The sequence below is a fragment of the Papaver somniferum genome, unplaced genomic scaffold (genome assembly GCF_003573695.1).
Source record: "Papaver somniferum cultivar HN1 unplaced genomic scaffold, ASM357369v1 unplaced-scaffold_137, whole genome shotgun sequence".
In the NCBI taxonomy this organism is placed as follows: domain Eukaryota; kingdom Viridiplantae; phylum Streptophyta; class Magnoliopsida; order Ranunculales; family Papaveraceae; genus Papaver; species Papaver somniferum.
The window spans coordinates 3,068,864-3,084,800 of NW_020622934.1; the positions used below are offsets into that span (position 1 = coordinate 3,068,864).

The 15,937-nt window shown below is 36.0% G+C and overlaps 1 protein-coding gene and 1 long non-coding RNA gene across 3 annotated transcripts; one reads left to right on the plus strand and one right to left on the minus strand.

The window, feature by feature from the left end:
• Positions 1–4,833: 4,833 nt before the first annotated feature.
• Positions 4,834–7,420, minus strand: LOC113334357. 2 transcript variants are annotated; one of them, XR_003352724.1, is made up of 6 exons: positions 7,350–7,420; positions 7,186–7,230; positions 6,296–6,455; positions 5,803–6,165; positions 5,549–5,715; positions 4,834–5,023 (listed from the first exon to the last, which is right to left on the minus strand). It is a non-coding gene; the product is annotated as an uncharacterized LOC113334357 (long non-coding RNA). The 2 variants fall into 2 exon arrangements; XR_003352725.1 differs by lacking the exon at positions 5,803–6,165 and having other exon boundaries at positions 6,236–6,455.
• A 6,448-nt stretch (positions 7,421–13,868) lies between these two features.
• Positions 13,869–15,366, plus strand: LOC113334946 (uncharacterized mitochondrial protein AtMg00810-like). The gene is made up of 2 exons (XM_026581167.1): positions 13,869–14,043; positions 14,306–15,366. The coding sequence occupies exons 1-2, from the start codon at positions 13,869–13,871 to the stop codon at positions 15,364–15,366; spliced, it is 1,236 nt and encodes a 411-aa protein (XP_026436952.1).
• The last annotated feature ends 571 nt before the right edge of the window (positions 15,367–15,937 follow it).

Here is a 15,937-nt window from a genome sequence, read left to right on the forward strand (position 1 = left end):
CAATTAAGAACTCTCCCCCATAATATGTCATTCCCGAAAGAACAACAAGAGTGACCTTAATTTCAAAAGAAAAGAAGGATTTATTTGGACATAACAAATCACATACAAGTATGAATTTGAATCCAAAAACTCAATTAAATTAACCACAAGAGAACCCATGATTAATTTAATCGGAAATGCTCAACATAAAAGAACTTACGGAGCCTCAAAAAATACTCAATTAGATTAATCACAAGAGAACCCATAATTAATATAATCGGAATACACAACCAAACTAATCACAAAAGTAATCAATTTAATTGCTCATGATCGATATAAGAAAACTTACGGAGCAACAACTAATCTAATTATAAGAAAATAATCAACTCAGTCGATAGTGCTCAACATAAGACACCTTATGGAACAACACAGTATATACACAAAAATTGTGGATCGGAGATCGACCTAATACCGTGGAATAAGAAAGTACTCATTCTATTTTCCATCACCATTTGCACAATGACATACAATAGACATAATCCTTGTAAAACAAAAGTTCATCCTATCTTCCATCAAATAATGACATAATAGGCTTAACTTTTATATTTGTCAAAAGTCTATTTATTCTTTTATCAATACATGCATATCGACTTTCGAAAGACTTTACTTTTGACAAGATATGGGACAATAATAGTTCACGGATGCAAACACACATATCCCATAACATATTGCAATATATAAAACCATAAAGGTTAATACTGCAAAAAACCAATCTTTGTTCTTAGAAGGTAGGATCAATCTGTTTCGCACGGATTTACACCAAGAGTGGTTACCAAAAGCGTATAAAAATATTTTCTTAACAAAGAAGAACATACAAAGTCATTAAAGACCATGCATCATAGTTCACATAAGATGATTGTGAACATTCAAGAATCCCATAGCAATGCGTACTACTGCCCATTCTTGAATTTCCTTCTTTGTGATCGACCAACATCATTCTTGTAAAAGCTAAAAATGAGCTTAGAAGAGAATTACTCCAAGAATCCAAGTGCCCAAGTCCAGTAGAACAAGTGCGACGAAACGGAGCAAAACACTCAAAAACAAGATACGGGACAAATACCAACCTCAACTCATTCACATTTAGGATTTCTCATAACCATTTTGAAGATGATTCAAAGAGGAAGAGAATTCAAAAAGAATGAGGTCATTCCGAGTTCGGACGAAGAAGTTACGGCCAAAACTTATTTACTGTATATCGACGTCAAGTATGCATACGGGTTTGCAAACGAATTTTCGTATCCTGGAGCAGTATGCAAACGGGTATGCGTACCTAAACCCCCAGAGACAACTCATATGTGTGTGGCGGGTTTAAGGCGACCTGATTGGTCGACAGAAAACAGGGACCGGTCGGGCAACATGGGGTGTGGCCACTTGCAAGCGGCGCCGGCTGGCCTATGGCATGGCCACACCTCCCTTTGTTGCTACTCCTATTCCGCGGCTCCTTGTTTTCTGATTTTGGGTAGGATTTTTCACCCACTAATCCATGGTGGATTAATTTCCTAGTTTATGTAAGCTTGGTTTCGACCAACGGGGTCTAATATGTTGCGCAGGGCGCAAAACCCTAATTTTTGCAAATTAGTCAGGGTAATATCTGAATCTTGTGAATTATCACAAAATTGATTGAATTCTATGTGTTGACACAAAGTTCTTTAAGTTTATTACCAGAGAGCAGTATGCTTTCTGATTCAGTACTTTTATACAAGGACCTTAACCTTGATACTTGGAAATTCGTGTTACTCTGCTGCGAGTGAACAAAAATTGTCATGCCATATCAATATTAGGATTCAGCCGGGGAACATAGCACAGAAAGCATTCAAAGAAACTTGTATTAATTGAATAATACATGAAAGGTGCCGAAATTTACAGAATATCTGGGATTGTTGCTACATGACCATTCTGGATACATTTCATGCGGATATATTGAGTTGCTCAATAAATGCGCCAGTGGAGAGGTTGAACACTCATCACTTTTACATGGCTCTGTCTCTTTGCATAGTGACAGCCTATTAAATGCGAGATTTTATAATTTTAACCCTGGACTAAAAACCACCATCAACAAGGAGTATCTAATGATATGATATCGACATCTAGCTTGGTGTGCTGAACTCTTTTTCTCTTCACCGAGATTACTTTTTCCCATTGGGTTTTGTTACTCGGCAAGGTTTTTAATGAGACTCCACCAAGATTATAATTACTCAATTGAGGTTTTTTCTTTTCCCACAGTTTTTTTTTCTATTTTAGGAATTTCTGAAGCAATTAGAGAAGTGGGCAGTTGTATGGAGAAACTTTACTAAGACTCAACACGTTGTACTCTTTTCCCTTCATTAAGGTTTTGTTCCATTTGGTTTTCTTTGTCAAGGTTTTAATGAGGCAACACATTTGAAGTTCCATTCTTGAATAGCACAAGAGGGAGTGTTATAGGGCCTACGACCCATGGATGTGCGGTCCATTAGGTGACTAGGGTTTCCGTTTCTCTGTATATAAAGAACATTATATCTATGTAATGCTTGATGCCTCTTTTATCAATAAGAAGTTCTCCTTTTTACTTTTCCCTAATTATCACTCCAAAAAATATTATATTTGGTGAGATAAAATAGGATAAAGTAAAATAAAATAGGATAAAAAAGTAGTAAAGTAATCAGGAATCGTACTTGGCGTGAGTGGAAGAGCCGCGGGCGTGTGATGATGGTTCGTGCATTTTTGGTTCAGCCTCCCGGTTTTCCATCAAGCGCGCGTGAGATTTTCTGCCTCACTCAACAAACCAACAATTTTGTTGGTTTGCCCATCCGTTTTCATGTTTGTTGAGTTCATAATGGGAGCAAAATGAACAAACTACAAGTTTGTTGAGTCCAAAAGAACTGCTCTTAGAAATCAATCAACAACCTAAAAACTCAATATCATCCCTCACTCCAGAATAAAACTAATATTAATGGGGTTCACCTTCCCTTTCATTGGTTGGTTAGTGTAACCACGTATTCTCATTGGCTCGGAGGAAAACCATTCATGTTCGTTGGATAGAATTTGATATGTAGCGTGTTGATGGGGCAACTTGCGGTGTAGATTGGGTAGGAGATTGATACATATCCGCCAGACTGCTCTCATTATTTGTTATGTCTGACAGCTAGATGGTCACGATCTTGGTTAATACGGCCAAAAATCATTTCTTACAATTACACCGGGGTTACACTCTTTTTTTTTAAATCGTTGCGGTTAAATTTTTGCACACATTCGAAACTTTGATTTTAATTTTATCCAAAAGTACCGAAAATGCTATATTAATCCATCGTAATTTTAATGACTATATCATTTTTATATAATTATACGAGTAAAAAAGGTCTTTAAATTACTATTTATATCATGTTAACAATCTAAAGGAAGGTAAGCCCAAATTTTTGAATTAGCTTAGAGTAAAAATATCTTCGACAGTTTACATAGAGTAGAAATCAAATAAATATTTTTCAAAAATCTTTATAAGGTAAAAAAAGATCTTCGAGATAGGATTGATATCATCTTATAAATCTAACGAAAATGGTAAGCGTGGATTTTCGAATTAATATATGTTAAGAAAATCATTGATATTATTTAAAAAAAAAAGTCACTCCTTCTGTCTCTTTCTATTCGCTCCATTTCTCTTTGTTATTCTTTGGTTTTTGGTGATTATACCACTCATTTATTTTTTTTGTTGGAACCTGGTACGGATCTATTTTTCTAGCATACTAGGATATGACTTGTGCCATAACGGCACGGCCTGTTGTTATTCTTTTAAAATGTAAATAAAAAATTAACCACCTTTACTGATGTAGAAGGAAAGAAAAGAAAAAAAAAACCTTACAAATCTTACGAACTAAACTAAACTAAACTAAGATGAAAAGAAAAAAGCAAACAAAAGCAAACACCCAGCTAGATTGGGGTATAACCAGATTAACTAGAGTATACCCATTTTGCTCCCAACCATAATAGTGGATTAAGTGGTGTCTAGTGTGTATGAAGTTACTTAATTACCCTTTCCTTAATAATAACTGAAACAATCTTTTTTTGGCTGATCCAAACCTTATTGTTTTCCAACTTCTTCTTCACCAGTTTAATGATCAATTCCTTTCTTCTTCTCTACATTTATCCTTTTCAAATGAAAAAAAAATTGTCCATTAGAATTATTCAATGTTGATTAATTCTTTAAAACTAATAACTTTAAGTTTATGTTTGCATATCAAATTAGGTCAGAAAAATCGAATTTATGAATCTCTAGTTACGAAGCCGTCAAGGTTTCTAGTGCAAAACCACACCCTTCTTCTCCTCATTTTCCTTTGGTTTATTGCCACAAAATGTAATCTTATTGACTTCTTTTCCTTTTTCTTTTCTTTTCTTTGACGCCTTCGCCAGGGGTCAAAATGAGAAACAAACTACACCCAAAAACAAAAGCGTAACCTTCTTTCCTATTTTTTTTTATTTTGATGTTTCTCTTATGATATTCTTTTTGCTTTTGGTAGCACTTAGCCACTATTTTGATCAAGATACTTTTAGAGATCACAGACACAACATATATTTGTGATATTGGATTTTCTCTACCTAGATTTAAGGTATTATATAAGGCGTAAGCTATGCTGGACCACAAAAAAATATGTTAAGAGAGTTTATTTAAATTGATAAATTTCGTCATTTAGTAAAGAGACGTGAATATTGTCGCTGACGCTCTGGCAAAATATGTCTGATGTAGTTTGTTTTGAGTGGTCTGGGACTCCTGATTTCGCTCTATAATTTTTGGAGGACAATTTACAATAGACTTCTAATCCATTTGTGATATTTTATTTCTTATCAAAATAAAAAAAGCTTCATCTTGAAATTTGTGAATCCACCATTTATTCCCCAATTACAATAGTATATCTTAAAATAAATGCATCAAAATTTAATCACTGAGTTTAATGTCCGGCTACATTTGTTTCCTATCATCTCTACCTGCAACTTATCGTGCATAGCTTCCTGCAATCTAATATAATGACAGGAATTTAAAAATCACAACCTTATATGTATTGATATTAAATGCAAATTCTTTTTAACACAGTTGTAAATCTTGAAAACTAACAAAAAAATATGAAGACACAGAATAAAAGCTATAGCAACTGATATAAATAATCGAAGTCAATTTCGGTTGTACAACTATAATATGGGGTTGGTTTGTGCAATGAAGTGCAATTCCAATCCTTATTGTTCATGCAATGAATAAATTATATGCTAACCTCATGATTAGGCTAAGATAAATGCTAATATAACAATCTCAGTATCTACCCAATGACATGTAGGATAGCTTTCTCTATCTCACTGTCTATGACTTTGGTCCCGTTAAAATTGAAATCTAGAGAAAACTGTAAAGGTCATCTGTATCTAGAGAAAACTGTAAAGGTCATCTGATTAGGTGGTGGCGCTGAAACTTGCTAACAAATCTATACAACAACCCAAACTAATTTGTAGTTTAAAAAAATTATTTAAGGTGATGATTGCAACTGTTGCTTACCAGGGCTTCTGCCGTTGGTTTTGCACTAATTCCTTTCTTCAATGATCTTTTACTTTCTCTTTTAAGAAAGATCTTAAGATGTTGGTAATTGGCATTGGTAATCCGTCGAAGCTAAGGATGGATGTGGAACTGCAATAGCAAAGCTCCCTTCTCAGGTTTTCTTTCACCTGTAATGTTTTGAGCTTGTTCATTTAGGATCAGATACAGCTGTTAAAAATATAATCCGACACGGGATGACGTTTACTGATACTCACCTATAATTACACGTATTAATCACCGACATCCAGAAAACACACTCGAATTCATTGTGAACCTAAACCATGTATCCTTATATCCTTATTAATCCCTTAGCTTGTTTATTAAAGCATGACTTACAGTACAGTTTCACAGGCTGTATTGCAAATAACGACTTCGAGTCAATTGCAAAACTAATGAAGCCAACCACATATGTTAATGGGCACAAAACGTATGTTTGTAAAGTTATTTCTTATTGAAGAAAACGTTTTATTCTAATTATAATAAGTTTCTGCATGAAATCGGGTCTTACATTATGTGAATTCAGTTGTTTGGTTCTATTTTATCTGTCCATCCAACAACAAAGTCCACATTTTCAGAACCTGTATTGTGTCATAAGATTGACCACAGATAAGAATTTGCAACTATAAAAAAAAAGGACGAAAATAAAACCTGCGATGGCTTCCAACTAAATTGACATTGTGTATCCCGCTTATCAAGTACGGCTGATACCTCAAGATTTGATTACTTGACCACCCCCTTGAATCCCGTTTAGGTTAATAAGTAACCGACTGCAATCTCGACAAATCCAATCTAAAACCAAACTGTCCTAATCCAAGAATTAGACTCTTCAGGACCGTTCAACAGAAAACCAATTTCCATCATATTAACCCTATCAAAGATACACAATACTAAATAAGTTTTGAGTTTGAAAAAACCCCATAAATAAAGTCTAAAATTAGCGCACCTAAGAGCAACTACAGTGGTGCATGTATAACCAAAGAGCAAAAACCTAAAAAAAAATTGGTTTACTCCATGGTTCCACGTTACGGTGCAGGAGTAAAATTTGGTCGAGCATGGATTATGTACAAAATTACTCCATGGTTACATGACTTATCAACGCCTTAATATTATGTACGTCCATAGTCAATATAAAGAGGTATACATTCATCCAATAGGCGACTCAACCCTAAATAGAAAAGAAGCATGATATCCCCCTCCATCATTAAACCCACAAAATGTTCAATTTAAACTTATACATTTGAATATGAGTTTGCATAACTAATGGTCTTAAATCTCTAAAAATTATCTAAGTACTGCTAATGACGATAAACTGAGAATCGACACCTCCATATCGTGAGCTATTTTTACCATCTTACTAACATCTTAAGAAAGCAAAACTGAATATGGGTTTTTGAAAAGATCAACATTAACTCGAAATGATAAACATAAATAACAACGATGAAGTAAATTTATAACATAGATTGTAAATTGAAAATCTAAGACTATTCAAAGAAAACCAAACTAAAAATTGATAATTACTTATGATATAGATTGTTAAAAATTGAGACCTTATGAATTATTATTCAAAGAAAATCAAACTAAAGTTGATAATCACTTACCCAAAGTTTTTGCACTTTTTACCCAGAGAAGATTATAGCAAAACCCTATGATATCAACAAAAGAAAAATCGATTAAAATTTCAGGAAAGAAGAACCATAACCCCAAATCAACCAAAATCAGAGTGAAAAATAGCCAGAATCAATATTGTCTTTGTTTTTATTACCCTTGCACATGCGTAACGCCTCTGCCATTGATGGGAAAGAAACTTGAAATTAATTTTGAAATTAACTGGATGAGTAATGGAAGAGCTGGAATTAGGGCGAGTAAATACAAAGGGATAAACGGATGGCAAGTGTAATCGGAGTCTAAGTGGTTAAATCAATCTGGACCGTCCTTTATCTATTCGAAATGTAATTGACCGTCCAACATAAAAAAAAACACGTGTCTGGGGTTAGCAGTTTAATCAGAATCGTTCTTTATGTGTCCGAAATGTAGATTACCGTCCATATGTAAAAACACCATTGTCCCTTATATAATATAGAAGATAAAACACAGTTTGGCTAACATAGCTTAGATAAAGAGTGGCCTAGATTTGTCGAGGAAAAAGATAAATCTACAATCGTGGTTTGTTCAACTTTAATATCAATATAAATGTTTTATTAATTGATGTGGTCTCATTAATTGCTCGTAATGAATGGTTTATTAATTTTTCATTTCCCTTAATTAATCTAATAAATACATATTCTAATGAGCAGAAATATCCCTTGCGTCCGCGCGGGAAAGCTTAATAAGCTAGCGGGTTAAAAAACCCTTGGATGACAACATTCATAAAATTTCAGCCGTTGAGATGAATTCACAACTGTTAATAGCTATAATTGTGGGTAAGTCCTTCAATTTTATTTGAGGAAATTCAAACAACCCTTGTAAATTTTTATATTTCACATTTAAGTACTTTTATTTTGAAAAGCAAAAAAATTTATATCCCACCACCATTAATACCGTTTTCATCTTCTTCAGAATATTCTCATTCTTCATACCCATCTTCACATTTACGCCATTATTTTTGTTCTTTCTCTTTATCCATCAACGCATTCATTCATAAGTTTTATCTTTCTACACAAAGTATATCATCATCAAGAAAACTCAAACCCACATGGAGATCCAATAACAAAAGAAAACCCAAATCTAAACATTTTTTTTTTGATTTGACAAACAATTTTTCTGAGTTTTTGATTTAAGAGAAAAAGGGTTTTCTTATCATCATTTGATTTAATTTTGTATTTCTTTCAGGATTTTTTGAGTCAGTATAATAGAATAGATTTAATCACCATCATCACTGCAAGTGCACAGTGCCAATTGTGTGGTGTAAATACAGGTCGATCCTCAGGGACTAGGTGGGTGTAAAGTTGAAGCTAAATTCTAACTACAACTGATTCAAATTGGGTATAACAAAAGAGAGTTTGTGTATTGATACGACAATACGATGGCAGTGACTGAAATAGTAAAACAAGCTGTAAATAAAGGATGCAACTAACAAGGGTGTGGACACTCAAATGGAAGATACAAGGGAAGTCGAATCCACCTCCTAACCTTTGGCAAGTCAGTTTAGTCTCAATATTATTCTTGTCCCTTGTAATGGACACCAGTCAAGATGCAAGTTTACTGTTTATCCAGGGTAGTCTCAAGTAAATGGCCTAATATCAACTAAGGTAACTAATCACTATCATAAGCTGTCTTCTTACAACAAAATTCATCACAGATTAGTTTGGTCTCTTAAACATGAGTTGAAGAACAATATAGAGTTATTCTATCTACCTATACTGCATAGAAAATAAAAGGTCAAAGCAATATATTGTGACACAATGATTAAACCATTCCTAAATCAGTTTAAGCTCAAGAATAATAATCAAAACATGAATAACCTAGCATCAGATTAAGGGTTTCATCTAAAACCTAGAAAAAATAATTAGAACATGATTAACAAGATGAAAGCACAATTATATGCAAACTAGATGATCCAGCTAATCTTGGATGATTTATTACAAATAATCAAGCCTCTATTTATACTCTCATAATCTCAATTCACCTTTAATTCGTCAATTAATAGAGACCCACTCACCAAAACGCGTTGTTCTTCTTCAATTCATCTCTGCAACTTCATTAATTTGATATTTCCTCCACTGTTGAAGATAACCCTAACCTATCTTTCTCAATCTTATGTTTCCTCCACTGTTGGAGATAATATAGAGAGAGATAGAGGTTAGAGGCTAATTGATGATGGTGGTTGTGAGCAGAGATGGTCGGGGAGCTGGAGTTATTGAGGGGAATGAAGATGGTGTTGGTTATGTGAAAGAGAGAAGATAGGTGAAGGTGGTGTTTCTGGTCGATTAGGGGAAGGAATAGAAAGTGCTCGGGTGTTAGGAAGATGCATCAAGATTTGATGTTTCTTTGAAGGAATTGTTGGGTGTTGAGCGGCTGTATCGAATTCTGATGTATCAGGTCTGGATATGGGTTTGGGTTTTGCGTTCTCTACCAAGCCCATGTATTCGCAAACAGATTTCCAATGGTGCACAAGCGGATTGCGGCTGCTCTTTGCTTGATGTTTCCTTTATGTTCTTCACTGTCTTCGAGCGGGAGCTTTGTGTTGTCTCTCTTCCGTAGTCACTAGCCACCATTTCTCCGCTCTTTTGGCTTCTCAATTCATCTAAGCTTTATTTACTACCTAAAAACACAAAATTAATTATTAAAAGTATTTGTACTTGAAAATAATGAAAACATGGAATTTGGGATTAAATAGAGAGTTAGAGCACAAAAGATATCAAATACCCCCAAACCTGAATTTTACTTGTCCTCAAGTGAAACATAAATTAAGAAATCCTAACTATACCACTGTTGCTGGTTTGAGTGCAATTTCATAAAAACCATTTTTGGTGAGGCAAAAGTCAAGACGAAATGCTTATTGGTCGCTCTCGAACCTGAATTCTTTCATTATGGCATAGGCTGACCGGCCGCACTTTCTTCGATTAATCGCACTTTATATTTGAATTTTATCTTGTACTTCTGACTTCTTGATATTAGATTGAGAATCTTTATGTCATCCTAGCTCTTTGGATGCTTGGGATGCTGGAAAGCTTTGAAGTTGGAGTAGGTTTTGTGGGTATACCTCTCGTAAGCCCTCACGAGACTATAACTCATCCACTAGGGACACATAGGGGTTTAAAGGCTTGTTGCAAATGCTAAGTGTAACCGTAACCTCAACGAAAGGGAGTTGTTGTTTAGGTAGTTTTTTCGAGGACTAGCAAAAGCCAACTGTGGAGGAATTTGATAAGTGCTTAATTTACATGTTTCGAGTGTCAATTCCATACTAATTTTAGTTATAGTTCTTGCATATTACCTTGTATTATAATTGTTTTCTAGTTTATTTGTTTTAATAGGTGAACCATCCAAAAAGAAGGAAAATAGATACAAAATTTAAGGATACAAGTGAAGAAGGGTCAAAGACCAACTAGAACTCGTTCATTTTGTAGAGGATGAGAAAACGAAGCCAACGACGAAAGAACAAAACCATTCTGAGTTTGTATGAAGAAATTATGAGCAAAATAAAAACTTGGAAGACCAAAAGGGTAAAATGGTCATTTTAGAGGCCAAGTGATATTGGCATTCCCTTGTATGTTAAGGGGCATTTATTTTGTTAAGGGGGCATGTGCCAAAGGATTTGCTAAAGGCAGCCAGGTCTTCTACTTAGGGGAAACCGGAATTCAAATGTTGTTAAAGGCTCCCGATTAGTATCACAGGGCACCACCATCATCTTCAAATTATTCGACCAGTTCAGGGAAGCACCCGTGATTGATGGCTTATGTTGGAGGTCAACGGAGAAGTGGTGTAATGACGAATGTACAGGAGATTGAAGTACTAACCGGATTATAGAAGATGGAACTCGGGCATGGAAGTGGTGATCATGAGTGCGCCATTGATCGATGATAAGGTAATGTGATAATGATCAAGATGATCATGGTTCAGTGGTAGATTCTGAGAATAAAGACGAGAGAAGGTTGTTTCTCGGGTTAAGCGCCGATGATGGACAATGTCTGTCGGCAGATGGTGAGAGGGCAACGGAAGCGCTCGTGTAGGGCATGAAAGTGATGATGATGTTTGCTGGCAGTGATGAAGGTGGCTCGTTCAAGTTTCCAGGAAGGTGGAGTAAGCTGCGATGACGAGAATGAAGAGGAATGGAGATGTATTAAGAGATATGTATATATTATATTTTGTATATATGGTTAGGATATATTTTAGTTAGGAAAGAATATATTTTTGGAGTAAAGTATGTTTCTCCCTATTTAGTCATAATGAACCGAATTGTATTCTCAAGATTTTCAATAATAAGAAAACTTCCATTATTCTCTACCTTCTCGTTTCGTGGCATCTGAGCCAGAATCGAAATAACCTAAAAATTTCAACATATTACTTACGTTCTTCATATCATACGGGAATGATGATTTCTCCGGTAAAATTGAATGGAGATAATTACGAACAAGATAGACAAGTTGTTATTAATACTGCAATTATGAATATTGATGCGAATTCCAGTGGAGGCTATCTTTCATCACAAGATCGAGTACCACTTGCTAATATACTCACTGATGCACAGTGGGAAGCTATCATAAATATCCTTAGTTCTTCAAATAAAGAGGGTTCGAAGGAAAAACTTTCTAAGAAGTGGATACTTGATACAGGGGCTTCAAGTCATATGACTGGGAGTAAAGAATTTTTGTCTGAAACATATGAAATAGGTTTTTCTTCCGTAAAACTTCCGAACGGCACATACACAATTGCTTCATGTGAAGGCACTGCGGTGTTTGGAGACAATATGAGATTATTTCGTGTTTTATATGTTCCTGATCTTTACTGTAACTTGATTTCGTTAGCATGTTTAATTAAAGATCTTAAATGTATTGTCACTTTGACTGATAAGTTGTATGTGATACTGGACCGCACTACGAGGATGTTGATTGGTATGGGAGAAGAACGAGATGGGGTCTATATCTTCCACATTGGAGCGCAGATTTTGGCAAATCGAGTTACTACTGGTGAAGATTATAACCTATGGCATAGGCGTCTTGGTCATCCTTCTAATAAGATTGTTTCTTTGCTTCCTGGTACGGATAAAGTTAAATGTCAGAAGTTTCTCAATGAACCATGTGATACTTGTTTTAAGGCTAAACAAACTCGTGCTAGTTTCCCTATTAGCGAGAATAAAGCTAATGACATCTTCAGTTTAGTTCATTATGATGTATGGGGTGTGTATAGTACTTCGTCTTCTTGTGGTGCACATTATTTTCTTACGATTGTTGATAATTATTCTCGTTGTGTTTGGGTTTATCTGATGACACATAAAACTGAGGTGGTGAAGATTTTTCAAAACTTTTGTGCTATGGCTAAGGCACAATTTAATAGACAAGTTAAGCAGGTTCGCAGTGATAATGGTACGGAATTTCGTCCATTGATTCCATTTCTTTCGGAACAAGGAATAGAATTTCAAACCTCATGTGTGGATACACCACAACAAAATGGGGAGTGGAACGAAAACATCGTCATATATTGAATATGGGGCGTGCTTTGCGTTTTCAAGCAAATTTACCTCTTCGGTTTTTGGGTGAGTGCATTCTAACCGCTTCTTATATTATTAATTGCACGCCTACTCCATTGCTCAATGGGAGAACTCCATATGAATTGTTACATAGGAAGCCTCCTATTTTTAATCTTATTCGGGTATTTGGATGTTTGTGCTATGCAAGTGTCAGGCCTCATGATCGTAATAAATTTAATCCACGAAGTCCGAGATGTACTTTTATTGGTTATCCTCATGGGGAAAAGGGTTTGGCGTTTATTTGATTTGGAAACGAAACAATTTTTTGTATCTCGTGATGTAGTTTTCTTTGAAAAACAAATTTCCCTATACAACTGATTAGTTGGAAAATAATAATGTAGACTGCCAAATGGAGTTGAATGACAGGTTAGTGATATCTACGGATCAGAAAGAATTATTGCCGTCAGTTAGTACTCGCATACCAGGCACTGGGAATCAGGATGGAAGTCGAGCAGGCACTGGTGATAGTGAATCGGTGTATTCAGGGGACAATTCAGTCTCACTTGCTGTCTATTCCGGTAACAATTCAGAAGATGTAGGACCTGTCAGAAACGTAGTTAATGGGTCAGGTGACCCTGTCCATTCACATACAATGTACGGTGGAAATTCAAAAGGTGTCAGACCTTTAGTTACGTCACCTAATGGGTCAGGCGACATTTTTGTCTTATCTAACAATGAAAATTCGAAAAATGTTGAAGTTTCGGATGTTTTGGTCTCATCTGATGACAGTTTACGAGATGTGTCACACCGTGTTTCATCTAATACTGCTGGGATATCTGACCACGGGTTCTGAGAGTCATAATTTCTGACACACGTGAAGCTGACACTTCTGCCACAGCAGTTCGCCGTAGTTCCCGATCCCGAGTTCCTAATAGTCGAGTAAAGGATTATGTATGTAATACCACTGAAGTAATTGATCCCAGCTCCTCCACTCCTGACTCGTCAATATTTTTAGGTATGCCTTATCCCATAACTAATTATGTGTCTTGTGCAAATTTTTCTGCTAATCATACTCGTTTTTTGGCGGCAATCACTATTCTTAAAGAACCTACGAGTTATGCTGAAGTTGTTCGTCTTCCCGTTTGGCATGTAGCCATGTCTAAGGAAATTGATGCTCTTGATAAGAATGGCACGTTATCGGTTACGGATCTTTCCCCAGGGAAGAAGGCTATTAGTTGTAAATGGGTTTACAAGATCAAATATAATTCTGATGGTACTGTCGAGCGGTATAAAGATCGATTGGTTATCCTCGGTAATAGACAAGTGGAAGGTGTGGATTATCATGAAACATTTGCTCCCGTAACTAAAATGGTTTCGGTTAGAACATTTTTTAGCAGTTGCAGTTGCTCGTGATTGGGAGTTACATCAAATGCATGTTCAAAATGCTTTTCTACATGGGGATCTTGATGAGGAAGTATATATGCAACTTCCTCCAGGATAATCAACTAATTTCCCTGGCATAGTGTGTCTCCTCCATAAATCTCTCTATGATCTTTGTCAAGCTCCTCGTAATTGGTTTGCTAAGCTTGCAGGTGCACTTAAGACTTTTGGATTTGTTCAGTCTTATGCTGATTATTGTTTATTTACCCTGCGACAAGGTGAGAATTCTACTAACGTACTTGTCTATGTGGATGATTTAATTATTGCCGGGAACAATTCCGCTGCGATTAGTGCTTTTAAAGCATATTTAAGTCGTTGTTTTCATATGAAAGACTTGGGAATTCTCAAGTATTTTCTTGGTATTGAAATGTCTCGAGGGGCTGATGGTCTCTTTTTATCTCAACGGGAATACACTTTGGACATTCTGTCTGAGACTGGACTTCTTGGAGCCAAACCAGCTTCTTCACCCATTGATCAACATCATCGTTTAGCTCTAGATGATGGACCACTGTACTCTGATTCATCCCAGTATTGTCGGCTCGTTGGATGTTTGATCTATTTGACTATTACTCATCCTGAATTGTGTTACTCGGTGCATGTATTGGCACAGTTTATGCAGTCTCCTCGGGTATCTCATTGGGAAGCTGCTCTTCGAGTTCTTCGTTATCTGAAGGGTCATCCGGGTCAAGGGATTCTTTTACGTAAAGACAGTGCTCTTCAGCTTACTGCTTATTGTGACTTTGATTGGGCCTCCTGCCCTCTTAGTCGTCGTTCGCTTACTGGTTATTTTATCTTTTTGGGAGGCTCACCTATATTTTGGAAGACAAAGAGGCAACATACAATCTCTCGTTCTTCTGCTGAGGCCGAGTACCGTTCCATGGCTCATACTTGCAGTAATCTCACGTGGATAAAGGCATTATTGAAATCTATAGGTGTGTTTCACTCTCAGCCTATGAGTCTTTACTGTGATAGTCAATCTGCCCTTCATATTGTTGCTAACCCTGTCTTTCATGAGCGCACCAAACATATTGAGATTGATTATCATTATGTACGCGATCAAATTCAGACCGGTGTTGTTATTAATTCTTATGTTCGCACCACCGCTCAACTTGCAGAGATTATCACCAAAGCTCTTGGACGTCCTCAGTTTGAGCAACTTCTTTGCAAGTTGGGCATTCGTGATCCCATGCTCCAACTTGAAGGGGAGTATTAAGAGATATGTATATATTGTATTTTGTATATATGGTTAGGATATATTTTAGTTAATAAACAATATATTTTTGGAGTAAAGTCTGTTTCTCCCTATTTAGTCACAATGAACCGAATTGTATTCTCAAGATTTTCAATAATAAAAAAACTTCGATTATTCTCTACCTTGTCGTTTCTGATACTCGGTGATGATGGCAGATAATATGACCGGAAACGTAGTTGAACTCTAGTATATGGTGGTAGTGACGGATTATATGATTTTCCATTGTCGATGGCAGTGATGAGAAGAATGGATGGTATTTGAAATGGAGTTGGCAGAGAAGCTCGAGTCTGCAATGAGGTTTGGATGGGACATGGTCTGTGTTGCTCGAGTCTGTGGTTGCTGTCAGAGATATAAGGAGAGAGCTCGTGATGGTGATTGTCATGGGAGTGTTGATTCTCGGTGACTAATGGGTGATGTGGTGGAGACGAAGATGGATAATGATTGAGAAAGGAGATGAATATTAAGAATGGTTTAGTCGAAAAAACGACAAAGAGATGGTGACTTCCGGATATATGAGTTACTATTATTGTTT